We start from the raw sequence: 25,429 nt of genomic DNA on the forward strand, positions 1-25,429 counted from the left end.
TTATATATCATACATGCGCATGCACAGCAAGGAAGATAACATGGCTGTAAATTTAAAAGATGTTTGCCTACATTGGTAAAAAAAAATATTAATATAAATTTTAAAGACTATGGGAAAACACAAGGATGCATTTTCATTCCTCTAACAAACATTTTCTAAGATCTATTGGGCCAAACACTATCCTAGACACTACGATTAAAGATAAATAAGGAAAAGGACTAGTAGTAACCTTAGAGAAGCCCGTAGTTTCTGTGAGACAAAAACATAACCAACAGATACCTTGTAAGTTGGCAGCTACTTCTTTATCTAGTGTAAGAAACAGCAAGGCATCTTAAAGGAGGATTCTTTTTGGCAGGGAGCCTGTTGCCCAAGCTAGAGTGCAGTAGCATCATCATAGCAGAAGGATCATTCTTGCTCTGAGAATAGTCACTTAAGTGATCTATTTTACTTTCAAAGATATTTGGCAATTAAGTAACAACTGTCAAGAGGAAGGACATAAAAGGACACTATTTCACAAAAGCAAACCAAATCCTACAGAATGAAGAGCAAGGAAGGGACGAAGTATGCACAAGAATCCAAAATCTTATTAAGGCCCAAATTTTTTCTCTTTCTAGTCCCAATGTTACATCTCTCTTGCACTGACTGGTAGCCTCAGAATGAGGTCAGTTGCTACCAGAGAACTTGAGAAACTCCCCGTCAGGAAAGTGGGAATTATGGGCGGCAGCCAGGACCTAGACTATCATGGGAAAGACCTAATTCTAGACAAAAGTGTGTCACTTCTGACTAAGCTGTTCTGAAAGTAATGATAAAGTAATAGTTTTTTTGATGTGCATGTGTATGTGTCAGTGTTATCAAAACAGGTACAAGACTAAGTGTTCATGACTAAGGTGATATGGAAGAAACCTAGCAATTACCTTTCCATTTCCTTTATAACCTAAAATACTAACATCAGACTAATAGGGGTGGCTTAGAAATACCTCTCTTCAACATCAACATTGTGTTGAAGGCAGCAAATGCACAAAAAACGCACATGCAAATGCACTATGATTTAGAAAGGGGAAAAGAGTAGGGCCCCTCCCACCTATTTCATTTGAATAATAAAGAAATGTAAACCTTATTTTGTTCTGCAAGCTGGAGAAGAAAAACCTGTCATTACACAGAGAATTACAACACAAAGACCACAAATGAGTTATGTACAAAAGCTATGGGCACATATGAGAAAAGGGAAACAAGAATCAATATATCTACACCTGCACTGTCCAATACTCACATGGCCATTGAGCACTTGAAAGGTGGCAAATCTAAGGCATGTTACAAGTATAAAATTCCCACTGCATTTCAAAGGCCTAGTACAAAATAATAACTTCTTATAATGAGTAAATGCTGAAATAGTAATATTCTTGATAGAGTGGATTAAATAAAACATTATTAAAATTAATTTTATCAGTTTCATTTGAGTTGTCCTTAATGTGGCTACTAGAAAATCTTAAAGAATATATGTGGCTCACCTTTGTGAGCTTGCATCATATTTCTATCAGTTAGCACTCGTCTCCCCCATATAAGGCTTTCTTCCAGAATATAATATTACTAGCCAAAAAACAGGAGTGGACTGAAAAGACAGTACAGATACAAAGAGCAGTTAAGAAGCTACTGAAATAGCCTGAGTATAAAACAATATGGATCCAATCTGACAGGATAAAAAAAAGGCATACACCAGGTGCAGTGGCTTACACCTACAATCCTAGCACTTTGGGAGGCCCAGATGGGTAGATTGCTTGAGGTCAGGAGTTCAAGACCAGGCTAGGCAATAGCAAGACTCCATCTCTACAAAAAATTTTTTTAAATTAACTGGGCATGATAGTGCCCACCTATAGTCACAGCTACACAGGAGGCTGAGGCAGAGGATCGCTTGAGCCCAGGAGTTTTGGGTTGCAGTGAACTATCATCATGCCACATTACCCTCTAGCCTCAGGCAACAGAACAAGATCCTGTCTGCAAAAAAAAAAAAAAAAAATAGATAGCTAGAATAACCCGAAAGGACAAAATGATGATGAGCCACTTAGACTTTAGTGACTGTCTAAAAGTTGGGTATCTCTAGTAGAAATGTATAACATGAAGGAAGAAATGGAGTACTAGAGGCAAAATAAAAGCATTAAGTTAAAAGTTGACTTAGGAGTCCACAACAGCTATAGCCATAAAAAAAAAATGTCTCTACAAAGAGAAGGAAGGGGGGATAGAAATACCTTAGAGGAAAAGTATAAAGACAGCCATCCAAAAGGAAGAAGCAGCAGAGAAAGCCAGTGTCTTAGAAGGCTTATTACGAATAAAGAGTTTGAGTAAAACTACAATACATTCTCTTCTTTTCAGTTCAACTGTTTAATATTGCTATCAGTTACAACTTATTAAAGTTTTAAAAATACAAAATTAAATATGTAAACTAAGAGTAGATCTAAAACTTCTGGAAATTTCTGACATTTAGGTCAGTAATCTTGAGCTACAAAGTTTATTACATCTTTTCCCCAACTCTCTAGTACATACAATGAAGGTAAGATTACGCCAAGTTGCACAAAACTATGCAAATGCTATAAATAATTTAAGGCCAAGTCAGAGTCATAAAATTGTAGCTGGTAATGAGCAGATTAGAGAGACTACTAAGAATGATTTCTTCAGTTTAAAGTTGAAGCAAAAGCCCCATAAGTATAAGAACAAAAATATTTGTAAAGCATCAGGTTTTCAAGATCACTCAAACCAAGAAAAGAGAAAACAAAGTCCAAGAAGTGGGAGATCTATCAGAGAAGAAAGGTAAATGGGATTTCCAGGATGAAAATGAGAAGAAATTCCAAGAACAAAAAGCTATACAGCAGGACTAGAGAATGGAGGGTTTCAGAAGGAATGCCTTCAAGTAAAAACTGGACCTTATATATTTAACTGCACTAGAAAAAAAAAATTAACAGTTCTTTTGGAGAGTTTCAGGGAAGAAATATTGATAATCATAAATAATGAAAATATTCCTAACTCTAAGTGAAAAAAACTTTTCTAAGAAAGAAAACAGGCCGGGCACGGTGGCTCACGCCTGTAATCCTAGCACTCTGGGAGGCCGAGGCAGGTGGATCGCTCGAGGTCAGGAGTTCAAGACCAGCCTGAGCAAGAGTGAGACCCCGTCTCTACTAAAAATAGAAAGAAATTACATGGACAACTAAAATATATATATACAAAAAATTAGCCGGGCATGGTGGCGCATGCCTGTAGTCCCAGGTACTCGGGAGGCTGAGGCAGTAGGATCGCTTAAGCCCAGGAGTTTGAGGTTGCTGTGAGCTAGACTGACGCCACGGCACTCACTCTAGCCAGGGCAACAGAGTGAGACTCTGTCTCCAAAAAAAAAAAAAAGAAAGAAAGAAAGAAAGAAAGAAAACATAATAGTATACTACCTGACTCACAGGTATAAAATTTGTATCACCATAAAAATATAAATACTGAATATTCATTAGACCAAACGTGATCTAATTATAATGGGATAAAAGAAGGAGGAAAAGGGTAGGGAATATTGGTGGAATTAGAGGTCTGAATCCTATTCTTCCATAGGAGAAAGGAAGCAGATCATGTATAAAACAGAAAACTAAGAGCAGCATAGCTTTCACAGAATGTGGAAATTAAAAAACAACTAAAACAACAGAAAATAACTGCCTCCTTGGAGCAGCACTTTGGGTATAGGGAATGGTAAGAAAGAGACTGCTCTATATTTCTGTATAAATCACTCTTTTAATTGACTTTTAAAATCATGGGCATGCATTATGTTGTATTATTTGCAACTTAGATAATTTTTTCAACAAGAAACATTACCTTCATTAAATATACACAGAAGGGATAAAAAGCTGTAAGAAATACGGTGACAGAAATCCTCAAGAAACTATTACACCCAGATCCAAAGGTATACTTAAAAAATTATATATATCATGACCAAGTAGCATTTACCCTAGGAATGCAAGGATGGGTCAACATGAGAAAAATCAATGTAATTTACCACATGAATGGTGTACAAAAGAAAATGGCACAATAATCTCAACAGATACAGAAGAGGCATTAATGCCTTAAAATTAATGCCTTAAAGGGTGTTAATGCTCAAAACCTATATATGATTAAAGAAAAAAACTTTTGGAAAAATAGAAACAAAAATTTCTTAACACAATAAAGGTTATCTAACAGAAATCTACCACAAATATACTTAATGAAGAAAATTTAGCAACCTTCCCTTTAAGGATGAGAACAAGGTATAAATGTCTCCCACTCCTCTGTCCAATTAGAACGAATATTTAATTCAGTACTTAAGGTCCTGGCCAATATACAAAATCAGATAATTACTGGAACTAAGAATATTCAGCAAGACTGCTGAATCAATGAAATAAATCTATAGTGTGGCAGTGCATTGGAAGTAGCAACAAAAAAAGAAAATAAGTCATTTACTATGAAAGTAGAAAATGATAAATATCTAGAAATTGGCCTAACAATTTTAAAAAGCATAAATTCAATTAGAAAACAGAAAAAGACCTGAAAAAAAGCCATAACATTAATTGAGATGATTTAACATGTAAGCACATCAATTTTCTCCAAATTAATCTAAATCTGAAGCCATTCCGATTAAACTCCTAACAAGAATTTTTTGATAACATGACAAACTGATTCTGAAACTTATATGTTTAACCAAATGTCCACAAATATTAAGAAAATCCTTAGCTGGGCATGGTGGTGCATGCCTGTAGTCCCAGCTACTCGGGAGGCTGAGACAGGAGGATCCCTTGAGCTCAGGAGTTTGAGGTTGCTGTGAGCTAGGCTGACGCCACGGCACTCACTCTAGCCTGGGCAACAGAGTGAGACTCTGCCTCAAAAAAAAAAAAAAAAGAAAATCCTGGTAAACAGGGAAACGTGCCTTACCATATATCAATTACAAAGTCATTGTAATAAAAACTGTGGTTGCTAGAATGGGAACAGACTGACAAATTAACTATACCAGACAACCAGTATAGTTATTGGATGAGCCAATAGTTATATAGTTAATTTGTTGGGCCATTTTTCTTACCTATACCAAAATCTCATATACGTACAGGTCTGAACCATAAGTTTCACATACTAAAATTTTCTGAATTTATTGTTATATCTAGATTTCACTCTTTCCAATCTAGGGAGATAGGGCCTGGAAGATACTAGAATTCAAAGATCTAACTTCCATCTTCTAAGAGCATTTTCTTCCATTTCCATCCACAGCCTCTAGCTCTCCTCCATCTCCTCCTCCCCCTCAACCACAGAAGACAAGGTATTTTTTTCTCTCTCTGTTTAACAAGAGAGGTTGGAGCACAGACAGAAGCCAACCACATATCACACTGTATCTAAATTTACATTATAGCAGAGTTTTATTACACATGTAAAGCATATGTAATACAGGCTAAATATCCCTTATGCCATGGCTGGGGATAAGAATTGTTTTGGACTCAAATTTTTTCAGAGTTTATAATATTTGCATTATATATACTTACCAGTGGAGCATCCCTAATCTGAAAATCCAAAATGCTCCATGAACATTTCCCTCGAGCATCATGTCAGCACTCAAAAAGTTTCAGATTTTGGATTTTCAGATTAGAGATACTCAATCTATACAGTGTTTAAAACACAGTGTTCAAAGTATTAGTTCCCTTCCCTTTGCTCCAGTACCCAGTTTGATATCTCTCTATATAACTTCTCAGCTAGCTTATATCCGAATTTCTAAAAATAGAACATGAAATACAGCCATTTCCCATAGTGTATATAAGTGGGTCTCATACCTGAATATGCATCAGAATCACTTGCAGAGATTGTTAAAACCCAAACTGTTGGCCCTCATCCCCAGAGTTTCTAATCAGTAGGTCTGGGGTGAATTGCATTTATAACATACAACATACCGGGTGGTGCTAATCCTCCTCCATGGGCCCCATTTTGAAAAACACTGCCCTACAGAACAGTGGTTATCGAGTAAGGGCAATTTTGCTCTACAGAGGAAATTAAGCAATGTCTGAGTATATTTTTGTTTGTCACAACTGGAAGGAGGGGTACTACTGGTATCTAGTGAGTAGAGAGACCAAGGATGCTGCTCAACATCCTACAATGCACAGGACAGCTCCCACAGAAAAGAATTATCTGGCTCAACATATCAATACTGCTGAGGCTAAGAAAACCTGCTATAGGGTAAAACACAACTTACTCCAAATATATGATCTGACAATTAAGTTGGTGAAAGTTCTTCAGTGCATTTCAGAAATTCAACATAGAATAAATATTCCAAAATTCTATTTCTCTTCAAGTATTGACAACTCTTTGAATTTTACTCACCTACAGCCAAATGAAGTTTTAGAGAAATTAATACTTAAAGGTATACTAGGCCATAAAAGGAAATAAACCACTTATATAATGTTATTGGTAAATTTCTAGTAAAGAAACAGTGACATTCATTTTGCACAAATTGTAAGTAAATTATATTAAACAACTAACTTCCTTGAAAAGTAATAATCAACAATGCTATTTCTTAAGCTGAGTGAAAAGCAAACAGGTGTTCATTTTAGTATGATATATTTATATATAAATAAAATCTTTCATAATGAACAATTTGTTTTAAGGAAAAGCAGTGATCACTGCAGTAATCAATTCTAAGTAAATATGTCTGGGGCAAATGTACTTTATATATACATGAGTATATATATATACACACACATGTATATATGTATACATACATACAGACACACACACAGAGAGACAAATGAACTTACTCCAGTAGGTTGAAAAATAAGTCCATCCATTTCATGGCTGACTTCTTTGGCAAAATTTCCTTCAAGTAGCTATAAAATCAATACATATGTATTTTAAAAATACAATAATTACTTTAAAATTAATTTCTTGATCAGGTTTATAAAAATTTCTTAATATACAGGCTGTAAGAACAAAATAGGGAAGGGGATAGATCTAGGGGATCTAGGTTAATAAATTATAAGATTTGGAAAAAAAATGCATGAAAATTTCCATTCCATTGCAGGCTAGAGATACTGAACAACAGTCCTAACTACAACCACCAAAATAATGAATACAGTACTAAAAACATATTTTTAAATGTACTGCTAAGCTAGCACAATAGGAAGAAAGACATAGAAGCCAGAAATAAAGTGAAAGTAGAAACTGGAAAGTATTAAATAAAGAGAATAAAAAATAAACATACAAAAAGGAGTCAGCAAAGAAATTTGCTCGGGGGCAAGAATCTGTAACCAGAAACCAGCTCAAATATGAGGATTATAATTCAAAAACACATTGTGTTTTCCAAAAGTCCTCAGACAATTTTTTGATCTTTCTTTTTTGTTTTGTTTTTTGTCTATTTTATATTTTTTCAAACAGAGAATTTCACTGCAAGGGATACACAGTATAAAATACAACTGACAGTTTTTTTCAACGCAATATCTACTAAAGAGCAGAGTTAAGGACCAACTACTCTTCTAATTAATTCTGATCAAGTAGTTTTAAACGCTTGCTTTCACAGATATTTATTATTTTGAAGAACTCCACATGTGTATCACTGATGAAGGCCCTAAACACCGACTTCTGCATTTCCAGAAAGAGAACTACATATACTTTCACAGAGCCAGGGAACATCATGTTATCCAGAATCTGGGCAACTAGCAGAAAAGTCAGGATAGTCCTGGGATTCAGGTATGTCTCCAAAATGCTGGATATGCTATGTGTTATATATCCCTTTTATCACAATCAAATCCTCCTGAAAGCACTACACTTATAAGGAGACTTGCTTTCCAAAAACAACAACCAGAAATTCAAATTTTCATTTTGCACGCAATAAAATCTGTGATTCTTCTCCCAAATTGGGACTTCATTTTCTCTATTTCATCCTTCAAAATCTATAATTTCTCTGAGGGCAGTTCAAATTTGAGTTTAAATATCTATATTTCCTTAAAACTTTAATGCTCCTTTCTCACATTCAGAAACAGAAATTAGATCAGTGATTTCCAGTGGCTTAGGGGCGGGGGTGATGTTAGTGTTTAATGAGTTTCAGTTTCAAAGATGAAAAGGTTCTGGAGATGATGCTAATGGTTACGCAACAATGTAAATGTATTTAATGTCACTGAACTGTATGCACAAAAATAGTTTAAATGGTAAATTTTATGTTACGTATTTTTAAAAATTAAAAAATGTGTTCTTGGTGTTTTTGTTTTGTTTTTTCGTCTTATTACATTAAGAAAGTGGGAGCTGACAAATTGAGACTTTCAGAGTCATATTATCAGAGTTTGGTCAAATGGGCAAAAATTTCTAGACAGTTCTGAGATGGATACATTTATCTGCAGTGCACTTATAGGTTTAAATGACCTATTGTCATTAAATGGCCATCTGAGGGGGAAATCTGCCTAAGCCAAAATTCAATATGGATTAAAATTACTGATTTCTTATAAATTCCTTTCTAAAGAGGAAAATAAACTCTAAGCATCAAAGTGTCAAAACATCTACTTACACTCTTGCTGAAAATTTGGAAGGCAATAACTAAAGTCTTTGTTTCATATATGTGAAATATTCCTCCTGGAGGAAAAAAATTTTTGAAATTCATGCTCAAACTGAGAAGAACAATATATATACTTTTTAAAATAGATACATATTTTTATTCTAAAATAGATACATATTTTTAAAAGATTTTCACGTACTATTTCAACATTTTTAAAATATACATAAACTAATGATGGGTAAAAAGTTCAAATAAGATAAAATTGCATAACCTTAATACTTCTTATATGACATCATGTAAGAAAAGTTGCTTGCTAAACTCATAGCATAAATTCTGCTAAGCAATGATGCGATGAAAACCAAATATACCACAATCATCTTTTAAACAGGAAAAAAAAGGTTAAAAGAATTTTTAACCTTTACTCTTTAAGTTGTTCTACTTTTATTGTAGGTATATCATGTATGTCAAGTAAACATGGCTTTTGGATCCTTCAACCCAAAAAATAAAAATAAAATCCTAAACTGCACCCCTCTCCCCCTCCCCCCCCCCACACACACTGAACAGGGCTCCTCTTGGCCAAGGGGACCCCAGAGAAACCTTAAAATTCGAGTTTCTGGCCATCACAAGATGGAGGTCAGACACACCTCATTATATCCTCTCCCTCATTAGGCTTAGGCTTTCTTCACTAAGGGTCAAACTGAATGAACCAACCTTTTGGAAAGACCTGCTCCACCACTGTTTTCAATCTACCACCTAATGCTGCTCTTCCCTTTTTGCAGTTTCAGTACTACAACTGATCAACATTCCTTCCTGATAAGAGGCCACCAACCAAGCAGTGGGTCTGGCTAGTCTACAGAGGATGTACAGTGAAGGTTTTCATGTCCTCTGCTTCATTGTTTGACATCAGGGGGCCAAAAATTCCAACCTGGGCTCATGCTAACACTGCCATTTTCTGAACATGGATCCCATGAAGTAGCACGAAGCTCAACTGATCATATGCATGCTTCTCCTTTCATAAATGTTCATGACTCCTCCTACAGCTTGTTAAATATGTGTAGTTGGCCACCCCACTCAGCATAAATTCCTATTCCCTGCACTGTTCCCTCAAAGTATGTATTTCTGACAGGCTCTGCTTCCCAGTCTGTCAGAATGGCCACCCAGTAGGCTGTAACCCTTTATGAGAAATAAAGCTCTCCTTTCCAAATTTATGAATCTTGTCACTCTTCAACTGACAAACCAAACTTCTCAAATTCATATAATGAACCATCCCTATACGTAAAGTATAAAGTAACAATAAAAATATACTTCATGTATATAAAGTAACAGTAAAAAATATCCAGTTGGCAAGACTCTAGATAACATGATGCTGCCTGCTTCATTTTTTATTTTACTCTAACTTTTTATGAGTAAGAATTTAAAGGACTATGAAAATTCTTGAGTCAAAACAAGATTTCCTCTGCATTACTCCAGACAATATTTCTTTCTTTACTTAACACATCAACATTTACAATATCACCTATCATGTATTAAAGACCTTCAATCAAGTCTTGTGCTTGGCATAAAATATACAACTCCTCATGAGATGTATATTCTTGAGGTTTGTATTATTATTCAACTTCCCAAAAGGAAACTGAGGCCATCAGACATTAAGCAACTAGCTTCAAGTCAGACAGCTAAAAAAGTAAAATCACTCAGAGCAGATTTAAATCAAACTAAAAATAGGAAATAACCAAAGAAAGGTTCTGACTCTCTGAAACAAATGCCCCGAAGACTTCTGTAACCTCCTAAATATACTAGCCCTCCAACAGCCATTTAAAATTTATAGACTTTAAATGTGTCATAGTATGCACTTTATGAATAAGGTGAATACAGAGGGAGGTAAAATTCTCCAAGGGAAAAAAAAGTATTTTATGGATCAAGATGAAAACTAAAATTTTTAGAGATTGAAATAAAATCTAAGATTTTTATTAATATTATATAAATGTTAACTGATTTATGTATATTTGAGATCATATACATAAAGTATTATGTTAAATTAGGAATACTTGTTGTCTATCCACAATTCTTTTTTTTTTTTTTTGAGACAGAGTCTCACTCTGTTGCCCAGGCTAGAGTGCCGTGGCGTCAGCATAGCTCACAGCAACCTGAAACTCCTGGGCTCAAGCAATCCTTCTTACTCAGCCTCCCAAGTAGCTGGGATTACAGGCATGCGCCACCATGCCCGGCTAATTTTTCTATATATATTTTTAGCTGTCTACATAATTTCTTTCTATTTTTAGTAGAGACGGGGTCTCACTCTTGCTCAGGCTGGTCTCGAACTCCTGAGCTCAAACGATCTTCTGGCCTCGGCCTCCCAGAGCACTAGGATTACAGGCGTTAGCCACCGTGCCCAGCCCACAATTCTTAAAAGAAAACTTATCTCAATCTGTTATGGCCATCCTCCATATTTCAGTGTCTTCAGCACAAGAAGCAACATTTAAATAATTTAACCAGTTTCCATTATTTTCCCTGCTGCTGCCTCTGAGTTATAGCATACTTCAAATTATACATAAGACTATAACTGCAGATGTTATCCCAAGCTACACAACCTGATTAAATATCATTAAGAAAATGTTTTTCCCCCTCATTCATTCTATGAGTCTATAGTCATAAACTTAAGAGTTTTACTCCTTGAAGTTATCTTTAAAAGGCTCGTTTACAGGAAAGCTCTATTTTCATTTATAATACAAAAAATGACAAGAGAATGTTGCTTCTACCTGACAATAATTTTAAGAAGCAGATAATCTATAAAATCATAACTTTTATTAAGGCTATCAGAGAGCTAACATCTGCAGGCAACCAGATAAACTTAATCTCAAGCCCTCCAAAGGAGGATGAGACCTATGAACTGATACGTCTCCTTTGGCAGAGCACAGGAGAGGAAGTGACAGCCGTAAAAGTGAATACAAAGAAAACTGAAGTTTGATCAATTCTTTAAAACTAAGTATGGGCTAGCGTAACATTTAGAATCCCTGGAAGCCCAAATACAAGAGAAATCCAAACCTACTTGTTAGCTCTTTCCTCAGGCTTCTATCAGGATTCACAGGAAAGGTTACAGGCAGGGCAGGAGATATAAGAATGCCCCACTTTGATTATGTACAGACATTAAAACCCTCCTGCTTCCAGACCCTTCCTGATACAAAGCAAAAGCTAACTGAGAATAAAGTCAGAAGGGGCTGCAGACAGCCTTGGACCAGGGATATTACATTGATAAAAAGCAGAAAAACTTGTTTCTGACAAAACATCCCACCTATGAAAGGCAAAACTTCGCTTCCGAGAGGGAAAGAGCAGGCCCAATGAGCACAAAGCCATCCCTGTGCCTTGGTTGCTCAGGTTCTGCTTAATACCAAGGCTAGAGAAGGAAAACTAAGAAAACTCCAGTCTCCTCAAGTATGGCACTGAGTGACAAGAAATAATTGTTTATAAATGGGCACAAGTACTAGAAGCATGAAAATTGAACACTGTGGCACAAGGGAGCAGGGCCTACTGAAAGCTAAAATGGAAGCAGAAACAGTGGGGAAAACCTTTTTTACTTCAGGCCTCACAATAAGCACAAGTAACAACAACCAATTGCTGAGGGAATCTGAAGTCTTTAGAGCACTAAAGATACAACTATTAATATAAAGCAACACAAACCCATCTCAAATACAGAATAGACTGATTCAACCACTACTCCACCCCCTAAAAATGAAGCCTATTAACAAACTGAAAGAAGCATGCCCATTATTAAGCATAAAAAATTTACCTCAGTCTTTACTGATCATATAGAAAAAAATGAATGTCATCCAATAAAAAAATTCTCTCTCACATACACGAATAAAGGACCTATATTCAAAAGATAACGCAGTCAACAGAACAAGATATAGAGAGGGCCTATATTTTGGAATTATCAGACAAAGACTTAAAAACAACCTAACATTTTAAAGGATATCAAGGAAAAGGTAGAATATATGCATGAACAGATAAGGAATTTCAGCAAAGAGATGGCAAATATAAAAATGAGACAAATGGAAATGCAAGAAATAAAACACAGTTGGGCACAGTGGCCCATGCCTGTAGTCCCAGCTACTCAGGAGGCTAAGGCAGGAATATAGTTTGAACTCAGGAGTTCGAGTCCAGCATGTGAAACACAGCAAAACCCCATCCCTTAAAAAAAACTTTTTAAATAAAAAAATTTTTAGAAGAAATAAAGAACACAATATCAGAGAAAAAGAATACTAACCAATGGGAATGACAGCCAATAAGATTACCAGCAAACTAGAAACAGCAGAGGACAGAATCACTGAACTTGAAAAAGAAAGGTACATACCACTTTTCCAACTGAAATACAGAAAGAAAAAAGAGAAGGAGGAACAGAACTGAGAATCAAAGAGCCAAGAAACTATAGCAAAAGATGTAACATCTGTATCACTGGAGTGTGATAAGGAAAAGAAATATACAAGGGAGCTGAAGAAACTAGGAAAAATAATGCCTAAAGTTATTATAAAATTAATTAAACACACATACACCCCAATGGACTCCATGAGAACATGAAGAAGGATTTAAGAAAAAAATAAATACATGCTTATCATAGTTAAACCCTAGTAAGAAGGGGGGAAACTGCAGGTGGAGGAACAAAAATAAGATTGACGGCAGATTACTTATCAGAAATTATATAAACCAGAAGATAATGAAACACCAGCTTTGCCATACTAATATAAACAATGTTAATCCAAGAATCTTTAGCAAATGAAAATATCTTTCAAAAATGAAGGAACAGTAAAGATTTTTTTTTTTTTTAGACAGATAAAATCTGATAAAATGTATTTCCACCAGACTGGAAGAAATTGTAAAAGAAAAATTTCAGGCAGAAGGAATATGACACAAGAATAAAATCTGTATCTAAACAAAAAAAAAAAGGCATTAGAAATGGTTAAAAATTAGAATAAATATAAAACATCTGTTCCTCTTTATTTCTTTAAAATACAATTGAGTAATTAAAGCAAAAATATTAACATATGTAGAAGCAAAATGAGTAAGAGGAAATGGAGTGATACTATTATATGGTTCTTACCCCAACTATGAACTACTATAGTACACTATTATTTAAAGGTAAACTGTGAAAAGTTAAAGAGAGATGAGACTATAAACCTTAGAACAACCACTAAAATATACACAAAGATGTATACCTAATAGGCCTAAAAAGTGGAGATACAGTGGAATCAAAACATTCTCCATTTGGGCAGGCATGGTGGTTCACGCCTATAATCCTAGCACTTTGGGAGACCTAGGCAGGAGGATCACCTGAGGCCAGGAGTTCAAGACCACCCTGGTACCATAGCAAGGTGGTACCTCTACAAAAAATAGAAAAATTAGCTGGGTGTGGTGGCATGCACCTGTAGTTCCAGCTACTTGGGAGGCTGAGGCAAGAGGATTGCTTGAGCCCAGGAGTTTGAGATTGCGGTGAGCTATGATGAGGCCCCTGCACTCTAGCCCAGGCAAACTGAATGAGACCCTCCCGTTTAACAAAAAAAAAAAAAAAAGCCCTCAAGTAGTCTAAACGATGGCAAGAAAAGAGGAAAGAAGAAAATGAGGATACATGGGGCAAACCATGCATTAACAGTAAATCAAGTAGTAAGATGGTAAATTTAAACAAAACCTTAGCAACAATTACATTAAATTTAAATGGTACAAGTAATCCAATCAATAGGCAGAGACTGTCATGTTTGATTTTTAAAAATCAAGAGCCATATATAATGTCTATAATAGCCCACTTTGCATATAAAGATCCAGTTAGGTTAAAAGTGCAAGGATGGAAAAATATTTTAAATCCCAACACTAAGGAAATGAAAGCTGAAGTGCCTAGGCTACATTAATATTAAAGGGGACTTAAGAACAAGAAATATCACTAGAAATGGAAAGAAACAACAAGTACCGATAAAAGGAGTCAACTCATTGAGAACCTATAACAATCTTAAATGTATATGCACCTAAAAAGAAAGCCTCAAAATGCATTTTTTAAAAACTAACAGAATACATAAAAATGGGGAAGGGAGAATTCTCAATTATACACTGAGAATTTAATACTCTTGTCTGAGTAAATGATTGAACAAGTAAGAAAAAATTCAGTAGTAGTAAAGACATCCTGAAAAAGCTTATAGAACACAAGGAGACAAAATCAGTAAAGATATGGAAGACTAGAAGATTGCTATAAAACAATCTGACCTAATTGACATTTATAAAATATTCCTCCCAACAACAGGAGAAAGCACTTTTTCCCCAAGTGCACATAACACATTTAAAAGTTAAAGTCGGCCGGGCGCGGTGGCTCACGCCTGTAATCCTAGCACTCTGGGAAGCCGAGGCGGGTGGATCGCTCGAGGTCAGGAGTTCAAGACCAGCCTGAGCAAGAGTGAGACCCCGTCTCTACTAAAAATAGAAAGAAATTATATGGACAACTAAAATATATATATACAAAAAATTAGCCGGGCATGGTGGTGCATGCCTGTAGTCCCAGCTACTCGGGAGGCTGAGGCAGGAGGATCGCTTGAGCCCAGGAGTTTGAGGTTGCTGTGAGCTAGGCTGAAGCCACGGCACTCACTCTAGCCCGGGCAACAGAGTGAGACTCTGTCTCCAAAAAAAAAAAAAAAAAAAAAAAAAGTTAAAGTCATACAAAGTATGTTCTCTGATCACAATAAATTAAATCTGACATTAATAAGGGAAAGATACTTGGAAAGTCACCCAATGTTTGGGAAACTAACACAGTTGTAAATAACTCATGAATAAAAGAAGAAATCAAAAGGAAAATTTTTAAGTATTTTGAACTGAATGAAAACAAAAATACAGTGGATTAACATTTGAGGGATGCAGCTAAAGCTTACCTATAGCAAATTTACTGCACTAAATGTCTAATTGAAAAGAATAAAGGTCACAAATCAATGACCTTAACTTTTACCTTAAGAAAGGAGAACTTGGCCGGGCACGGTGGCTCACGCCTGTAATCCTAGCACTCTGGGAGGCCAAGGCGGGTGGATCGCTCGAGGTCAGGAGTTCGAGACCAGCCTGAGCAAGAGCGAGACCCCGTCTCTACTAAAAAATAGAAAGACATTATATGGACAACTAAAAATCTATATAGAAAAAATTAGCCGGGCATAGTGGCACATGCCTGCAGTCCCAGCTACTCGGGAGGCTGAGGCAGTAGGATCGCTTAAGCCGAGGAGTTTCAGGTTGCTGTGAGCTAAGCTGACGCCACGGCACTCACTCTAGCCTGGGCAACAAAGTGAGACTCTGTCTCAAAAAAAAAAAAAAAAAAGAAAGGAGAACTCTAAAGAACCTCAGATTTGCAGCTATAAAAGAAGAGCCACTTGGGCAGAGATAGTATGAACAATAAACTTCTCCCCCCAAGGCCAAAACCCAGACCTCACCGAAGTGGGTATAGCCTTAGCTCACTGGGTGGCAGAAAAGCTGATGCAATGTCTCAATGTCTCAGCAATTTGAAAAGATGGAAGTTGTCTGAAAGCAGTATGTCTGAATTGAAAACTTTAGAATAGGAGTAATAACTAGGAATGAGTTTCCAAAATCAAAGTGTCTAAATCAAAACAAAGTCACTGAGATGAAAATTTCAAAGAAATGGAGAGGCCAAGGTTATAAGTAAAGTCAAACCAAACCACAGGGAAGTTGTATTCAGCAAGGATGATGGGCAGCCTTTGAGAGAAGAGTTTGTCAGGCACAGTCTCAATAGAAGGGGAAGGAGTTACCAAGGAGTCAAACAAAGAGTTTAAATATAATTAGTTAAGATAGCATGACTTGAAAGATTAGGTTTCAATAATTTAAATATCAGATGTAATTTAAAACCCACTTTGATATTATTGTCTCTGATATTATATTCTAAAATAAAATGTCCCATTATTTTTAAGCTACTGTTTCTTTTTTTCCTTTTCTATAATTTAGTAAAACTTATTCATGAGTTGCACTGGTATACTAATTTAAGAACTACTAAGCAGAGTGTTTCTCAGATAGTTTAATGGATGATTAATATCCCCAGAAAAATATAATTTCATGAAGTGTTCATTAGGTAGATATTTCCTGACAGCCTTCCAATGCTAAAACCAAGCCAGGATTAGGGATAGTGGTGACCCAATGATAATATAAGCCTAGGCCAATATGCCTAAATAATACCTTAATTTTGACAGCAAAAATATTTAAATGTAATGATATAATTAGCTATTTCTCCCTGTCAGTCTTTCATCAGAAACACAGTTCCACTTAAATTACCTAAGATGTTTTTAAGACACTTCTAACAAATAAAAGCATCTTTTTTTTTTTTTTTGAGACAGAGTCTCACTTTGTTGCCCAGGCTAGAGTGAGTGCCGTGGCGTCAGCCTAGCTCACAGCAACCTCAAACTCCTGGGCTCAAGCGATCCTACTGCCTCAGCCTCTCGAGTAGCTGGGACTACAGGCATGCGCCACTATGCCCGGCTAATTTTTCTATATATATATTTTTAGTTGTCCATATAATTTTTTTCTATTTTTAGTAGAGACGGGGTCTCGCTCTTGCTCAGGCTGGTCTCGAACTCCTGACCTTGAGCGATCCACCCGCCTCAGCCTCCCAGAGTGCTAGGATTACAGGCGTGAGCCACCGCGCCCGGCCTATAAAAGCATCTTAATTTAAAAATATTTAATAGCAAAACCTTGGAGAAAATTTAAAGTGGAGAATGTGCTGAACTACCCTAAACTAGGATACATTCCTGTTACAATTTTCTTGATTATTTTCCCTCCAGATAAAAGTAAAAAGATAATTGCATGAAAGGTAAAACATTAGACATAACATATCAAATATTTTTAATAAAGCATGATAGTGTTTCATACAGTTTTCCCTATAAAACTTAAATTCACTTAATTATGAACATAATTTTATCACTTGAATACCACCTGAAATATCCTACAGAAGGCATATTACTTTCCATAGACCAAAGATTGAAGGAACTGACAAAGGTTATATCCTGTGATTGACTCTGAGTTGATATTTTATATGTCTCTGAATCATGAAGTAATTGAAAACCAAGTCATTATAAATGCATAAGCAGAGAAAGATAAAGCAAAAGGGCTTGAAATTAGAAACATGAGAAACAAAATAGAAACTGCAAAGTTACAAAGCATAGTAAGGAGCCTTTTAAAAATAGTAAGCAAAATGATAGCTTACAAGTATTGTGGAAAAGAAAATGAATCTCCAATGTTATTGGAAATACAAATTGACAACACCTTCATTATAGTATAGAAAAATACACCATGGGAATATTTAAACAAAAAAAAAAATAAACTATCGCCACTTTTCAGTTCTGGTCTATTCTACTCAGATATTTTCTGAGCAGATATTCCCACAAAGCCTCACACCTCACTGCCTGAGAATACGCAATAGTAACTTGTATTTGCCAACCCTTTTACGTGCTTATATAACTCCCCTAAATCCAAGGTTTAATTTTAACAATCCTCTAAAAATGGAAATTTGCATTTACCTGGTTATTAATCTTTATTGTTTTTCATTCCCACAGTCTAATTTCTGGTTCAGGTTAAAATGATTCAATGCTTCTGCACCCTAAATATTCCTCTAATCAGTAAATAATCATCCTACAAGTTATCCTTCTTGCTCCTAAGCTATCATTGGCTCTTTCACTAACCTGTATTATTGCAGTTAAAATCAGGCATAATAATTCTAGCAGATCCCATTTGACAGGTTAGAAAACCTAAAATTAGAATTTTTCTAGAAAATAGTTTATTATTTTTCATTGTTGTTAGTCTTATTTTTAATCAAAATTCCCGCATAATTCCACAAAGAGGTAATCAACTACACTCTCAGGTAATAACAAACTTCTTTTTGTCAGACTCCCAGTTTTTCTTTTTAATTTCGTAATTAGGCATCATTTATTCATTCAATAAACCCTTACTTAGTGCCAATAACTGAAAACCACTCTATTAACTGTTTGAGATTTAAAAGAGGTCAGTTAGTCTCTATCTTAGAAGAGCTAGTGGCAAGGGCTAGTGTGGAAGTCCCAAACTCAAATGCCAGACCATATAAACCCGAACTGGACTGGGTATATGATAATATTGACTCCTGAGATCTATGACCAATTCCAGAGGACATCTCATCTACAAACAGTCAAATTCATTATTTTGTAAATATTACATGAGCTTCCAAGGGTGGGGAACCTGCAGCCTTAAAATTGTTCTGTAAAATTTGGATTCGGTCAAAATGCCACACTTAAGGATCTAGAAGGTCACAAGTTCCCACCCCTGGGAGACTCGCCAATTTATGACTTCCAGGTAATATGGACCTAATACACATAAAATAGTTATTTTACAATAAGTGCTTTTAATAAAGACGTTTAAAGACTTTTAAGGGATTAGAAAAGCAATTACATTTTCATCTATCATTCATGGATTTACTCAAATGTTTATTGGGTACAAATTATTTCTACTCACTGATGCTAGAATTGACTTTCTAAATCAATCTGTCATGTTTCACAGCCATATCTAAAAATCTCAATGCTCCTCACTGTCTATAGTCCAAGTTTCCTTAGGATGGTTTTTAAAAGTCCTTTTTTCCCGAGTAAACTCTCCTGAATGTATCTATAATCTAACCATAATGAAACACTCATATTTTCCAAAATGTTTGTATACTTTAATGTCATCAAATCTTTGTTCATGCTATATGCTCTATATCCAACTACAGCTGGTAAGAAATACAAGTGAATATTTGTTTTGTGGGTAGAAAAGCATGCCTTACTAGTTTGGAAGAATACTAAGCACTTTTGGAAGAAATACTACAAGAATACAATGAATATTTGGCCATAAACATATATTACAGTAATAATAAAACAAAACTATGTAAGTGCCTGGCCTGAATGTCACAAGGGATAAAAAGTAGAGAGAAAGAAACCAAGGAAAAGGTTAAATATTTGCAATTTGAGCATAAATTAAAAATCAAATTTATTTGTAAAATAAAATTTAAGATTTTGAAATGGGATATTATGGGAAATTGCAAAACAGTATCTCATTCAAAACTACATCCTCTGTTTAAATAGGTATATATTGAAGAATGAACTTTGCCAAAAAGAGGTCTGGCCCTTTGCCTGTAGCTACTGGGAGATGATCTCTAGGCCCCTGGAATATCCTGCCTGATAGGAGTACCCTTGTTTGCCTGCTGGGTTTGGGCAATGGAGAGTCTAACAATGTGATTTATAATGGGGGATTTGGAATATACAGTATCAGTTCAGAACCCCAAAAGGAACTGAAGACTAAATATATTAGCAAGAACTTTTAAGAGGGGATAAAGACTAAAAGTCGGACACATGGGCAGTATGTGATCAACCCCGGTATAAATTCTGGACACCAACAGTTTGGGTGAGCTTCCCTGGATTGTCATACATCATACCCTGGAATAGGTAACACCATCCATGACTCCATTCCCCTTTGGGCCTTTCCCAGATTTTGCCCATGTGTCTCTCCTCTGGCTAATTTCAATCTGTATCCGTTCATTATAAGAAAACTGTAATCCTAAGTATAGTGCTTCCCCAAGTTCTGAAACCATTCTAGTAAATTATCAAATCAGAAAGAGTCAGTGGGGACCCCAGAATTTGTGGCCAGCAATTCTGAAGTGAAGATGGCCCTAGGGACCTCCAAACTTGAGGTTGGTGTCTAAAGTGAGGGCAGTCTTAACGGAGACCATGCAGTTAGTGTAAACCTATTCAAATAGGTTTTTGTCACCGAATTTCTCTAGTGGATACAATTTAGGCTGTCTTCAAAAGTCATACCCATCAGCAGAAAAGCTTATGACTTCCCCTGTGGGGCATTATTACCAAGAGGCTGCTCAGGAAGTGGCAGACTGTAGAATGATGCCATAGTTGCCCTCTCTGTTAATGAGTAAAGTGACCCAGTTAGCCACCACAGATGAGACCTTTAGCTTAGCTGTAATAGACACTGAAAATCTCCAGATGAGGACAACCCACACTGGGATACCAAATGGCATTTAGCTATAAACTAAACATGTTCTGTAGCCTAATAAAGTACCAGGAAAATGGAAGTCAGACTTTAAGAAATAAACTTGGCTTTCCACAATATAAAAAGCACATAACATTTCCCTATTCTTTGTATCAACTTTAAGCTAGGATAGAAATAGAAAGTTCAAAATCATATAAAAATAGGACTAAGCTTTTGTCTAGAATGTTATATTAAATACTTCATGAACAAAATAGCAAAATATGTGTACCTTTATTATATGCTTTTATTTCCTATAAAGTTAAGCATTCATCAACAATTTAATGTAGCAAATTACATGGTTCACTGGAATTGTACATAACATGTTTAAAGAACACTACCTTTCATTAATTGTATTATCATTAGACTCTGATGTCCAGCTTAAAATTCTTATTAGTTCTCTTCCATGCATCTATATTCTCTCCAAGAAAAGGTCCATCGTGCTTTAGCCTAGTGAGTTACAATCTTCTTCTAATGGGGTACATACATGTATATGCAGTATATGCAGAGATAGATATATATTTACACACACACACACACACACACACTCACAGTCTCTAGGCTAAGACTAGAAATTCTAAGGACGTGCAAAAAGAAAGGCAAAGCATAAAAAATGGGAAAGAAATTGAAATCTTTTTTGAATGAGGAAAACGAATGAATGCAACCAGTGGAAGAAACTCATAGCATATTATGGGCTATTTGACGTAAAATATTAGGTTTCAGAGATAAGACTAAGCAAAGTATATTTTAGGTATTGGGAAAGCAATGCATTTAAACCAATAACAGCACCAATCTGGATTTATTACTCTTTTGTTGTTAAGTATAGAAAACTATTAATCATTCAAATTTCTGTTTGAAAATAACATTCAAAAAAAATCTTTGTGAACTTTCTAGAATCAGTAATAAAATCTCTTCTAACTATGCCTAGACAAAACACTGATTTATAATACACCAAAATTTAGAAAAGGTAATCAAAATATGTAAGTATTCAAAATTTCTATGTCATTTTTTTCCTCAGTGTAATCACAATCTAAAGCTGGTGGGGGAATACAGAGGACAAAAAAGCCAGGGGAGCCTCTCATTATCTCCAAACAATGATACAGAGACTTAAAAATACTCACATGTAAGTCATCACTGGAGCATTGAATTCAGTCCTTAAAATCTATCTGGTCAGTGAATACACTCCTAGATCTGAAGCACCAAAAGATGAGTGTCAGCTTGTTACAGCTCTGAAGACACATTCAAAAACAAAAGTGGGGCTGGGCATGGTGGCTCACGCCTGTAATCCTAGCACTCTGGGAGGCCGAGGTGGGAGGATCGCTCGAGGTCAGGAGTTCGAGACCAGCCTGAGCAAGAGCGAGACCCCGTCTCTACAAAAATAGAAAGAAATTATATGGAAAACTAAAAATATATATAGAAAAAATTAGCTGGGCATGGTGGTGCATGCCTGTAGTGCCAGCAACTCGGGAGGCTGAGGCAGGAGGATTGCTTAAGCCCAAGAGTTTGAGGTTGCTGTGAGGTAGGCTGATGCCACGGCTCTCTAGCCAGGGCAACAGAGTGAGACTCTGTCTCAAAAAAACAAAGGTGGCATCCTGTACACTACTATAGCGAATCAACTCTGTTCTGATGTACCTAAAAGGAATCCTAAACATATATATATGTGCTGTTATTAAACCCCTTTATTCTCAGACACCAAAAAGTAATATACAAGGTATTCCAAACCTCCCATACCATACATCTGAACTAAGTAAATACAGTTATCTCACCTCATAAACATCAGAGAGATGGGACCAAAAAGCCACATTCTTGGATCTTTTACAGTTTGGTTTTTCTGGTCATTCCATTAAAAATAAGGGGTGGCTGGGCATGGTGGCTCACATCTGTAATCTCAGCACTTTAGGAGGCTGAGGCAGGAGGATTGTTTGAGGCCAGGAGTGCAAGACCAGCCTGGGCAACAGAGTGAGACACTCTGTCTCTACAAAAAAATAAAACAAAAATGAGCCAAGCATAGTGGTATGCACCTGTAGCCCTAGCTACTCAGGAGCCTGAGGCAGGAGGATCTCTTGAGCTTGGCCTCAAGTGATCTTCCTACCTTAGAAGGCTGCAGTGAGTTTGAGGCTGCAGTGAGCTATGATCATGGCACTGGGTGTGAAAGCCTGAATGACAAAGCAAGACTCTGTCTCAAAAAAAAAAAAAAAAAAACGTGGGAGTGGGAGGAAGCAGGTACATACACACACACACACACACACACACTTACATTCATGCTTACATACACACATATACATACATACACACACATTCTCCAATTGTTGAAAAACTAAGTAAACAAAGCACTCTGAACTATATCACATATCCTCTACTCAAACTAACCAGCAATCTTAGCCCTATTTCCTTCAGGTGCTATGCCGAACTCTGAACCTAAACTATAACTAACCCATCCCACTCCTACACTTCCCTCACCATCCAAGTTATTTCCCAGCACTTTTAAGTCATTTTATCTGTACAGATGTAAGATGATTCAACATTTAACAGTTGAATTTTCTCTATCCATCTGTAATTTCCACAAGGCTAAGTATCATGTGCCATTGCTCCTGAGTATTCTTAAGCACCTAAAAACGTAGCCAAATACAAATGATTTTTAAAAAGTCAACATACTAAGAACATAAGCTCAATGCATCAGATTAATCAGCAGAATGATTTAACTTTATTTTGTCCATGTGGAACCAACTTAAGTCAGGCTAAAGATTAATGCACATTTACAGATAAAATAAGGCTACAAAATTAACTATCAATTCATTATAAGTGTAATAACACAGTTTTAAAAGTGGTGCACAAACCATAATCAATAGGAGAAAAATAATTTTGGTATAATACATACTGAGAACAATTTTAATAAAGTTAAGCTGATCTCTCCTAAAATCAGTAATAAATATGATTTTATAAAATTTAATCATGTCTTTTCTACATACAACTATATTTAAAACCATTTATGTGGCCATACATTTCACTTTCTTTCTCAAAAGTCTTAATAAATAGAAGAAAAGTAGACTTCTGTTAAAAATATTTGCTGATGGGTAAAATTGTATCCAAATCATAGTTTCAATATCAGGAATCCTTTAATATCTTCAACCTACCTTATTTTAGTTAATAATTCAATAAACATGGCAAACTATTAGAAGATTCTAATTCTGAAATTTACAGCTATTACAATACCCATAAGAACTATAACAAATTATTTAATATCAAGAATAGTGTTCTTCATAAACTTAAGTATTCCCCCAAATTGCATAAAAGGTATTTTTTATATTTTTAGAAGATAAAGGGGGTACTATAAATCATCTTTTTCCTAAAATGACTTCTTAGTATCTCAAATGAACTATAGAAAAGAGGAAGGCTTCAAGTAGGAATAGTCTATTACACTAATGGACACTGTAACAGAGAAGACAAGATGGAACTCATGGATTAAAGAGCCCAAGGAAAAAATGAAAAAGGGCAAGTTTTGAAAAGCGTGCTAAAAGGGCTCATGCCGCTAAAAACACATGTCCCACATAATCACCATCCAAATGGTAGGATCTACATTCTCTTGGCAATTTAATGATACTTCAAAGACTTTACTTTTGTGTAAAGAGACCTGTTCCTTTGTCATCATACCCACCAGCTACTATAACCTTAACCCTAATTTTTCAATACCATCTTTCAAACTACCAACAAGGACTGTAGCACTTGAGTCATCGTCATCTTCTTCACATGTGCTTCCATCTTGCCACTATCCACGTGGACAATCCACCCAGCATCCTAACATCCAAGTTCCTAAATTTTTTCAACTCTGCTGACATCCTCTTCTCCTCTATCTCCTTAACCACTACCAACAGACAACTGCTAGGCCCTTCGTTATTTCAAATCCACATGAAACAAATTTTCCAACAGATTACTCTCTCACAACATACATCTCCCATACAACAATCGAAGGGGCATTTCTATCTACCTGCTACAGCTGCAGACCTATATTTTACCTTCCAAAAATTATTTCACATAATAAGTAGGACTAGATGGAAACACTGACACATATTCTCAAACCCTAACCCCACAAATGCCTCTCTGGGACTAAAATTCTCACTACTGCAATATGGCTAGAAGAGGGACTGTACAGAATGGTATATGGAATGGTATAAAGCTGGGAGTATAAAGAACTTAAGCCCTGAAAAGCCACACAAGTAGTACATTCTGGAGGCTGAATTTATCACAGAAAAACCTATAGATTCCTATCAATTATCCAGTGAAAAAGTCTCATTTTAATAATATATTAATATATTAAAGATGATAATGATGATGGTTGTGGTAGTGGTGGTGGAAAATTTCCCTGAGGCTAGTAGATACACAATATTAAATAAAGAAAGCAAAACTAAAAAACATTAGCCAGTTACCCAGCCCTCCAGGTTTGGCTATTACGAGAAGGAGAATCAAAAAACAACCAGACTCTTTATCGTATGATCAGGAACAAGGCAAAGATGTCTACTCTCAGCACTCTTTTTCAACACCTTTCTGGAAGTCCTAGTTAAAGCAATAAGACAAGAAATAGAAATAAAAGGTACACAGATTGGGAAGGAAGAAATAACTGTCTTTTTTCACAAATGATATTATCAACTATATAGAAAATCTGAAAAAATAAGCAAAAAACTCCTGGAACTAATAAGCAATTATATAATGGAAGGTTGCAGGGTACAAAGTTAATATGCAAAAATCAATCGCTTTCCTATATACCAACAATGAACAAATGGAATTTGAAATTTAAAATATAGGATCATTTTACAGTAGCACCAAATAAACTGAAATACTTAGGTATAATATAACAAACTATGT

General features: G+C 35.7%; 1 protein-coding gene across 3 annotated transcripts in view; it reads right to left on the reverse strand.

Annotated features, from left to right (window-relative positions):
- Positions 1 to 25,429, reverse strand: part of RNGTT (RNA guanylyltransferase and 5'-phosphatase) — a 279,755-nt gene that overhangs the window by 140,173 nt on the left and 114,153 nt on the right. Inside the window, exon 12 of one of the 3 annotated variants that reach the window (XM_069487271.1) lies at positions 6,792 to 6,860. The exons of the other annotated variants lie outside the window; for them this stretch is intronic. Within the exon in view, the coding sequence (XP_069343372.1) occupies positions 6,792 to 6,860 (69 nt within the window). The remainder of the gene's footprint in view (positions 1 to 6,791; positions 6,861 to 25,429) is intronic. 3 annotated transcript variants of the gene reach the window in all.

The sequence above is a fragment of the Eulemur rufifrons genome, chromosome 15 (genome assembly GCF_041146395.1).
Source record: "Eulemur rufifrons isolate Redbay chromosome 15, OSU_ERuf_1, whole genome shotgun sequence".
Classification (NCBI taxonomy): Eukaryota; Metazoa; Chordata; class Mammalia; order Primates; family Lemuridae; genus Eulemur; species Eulemur rufifrons.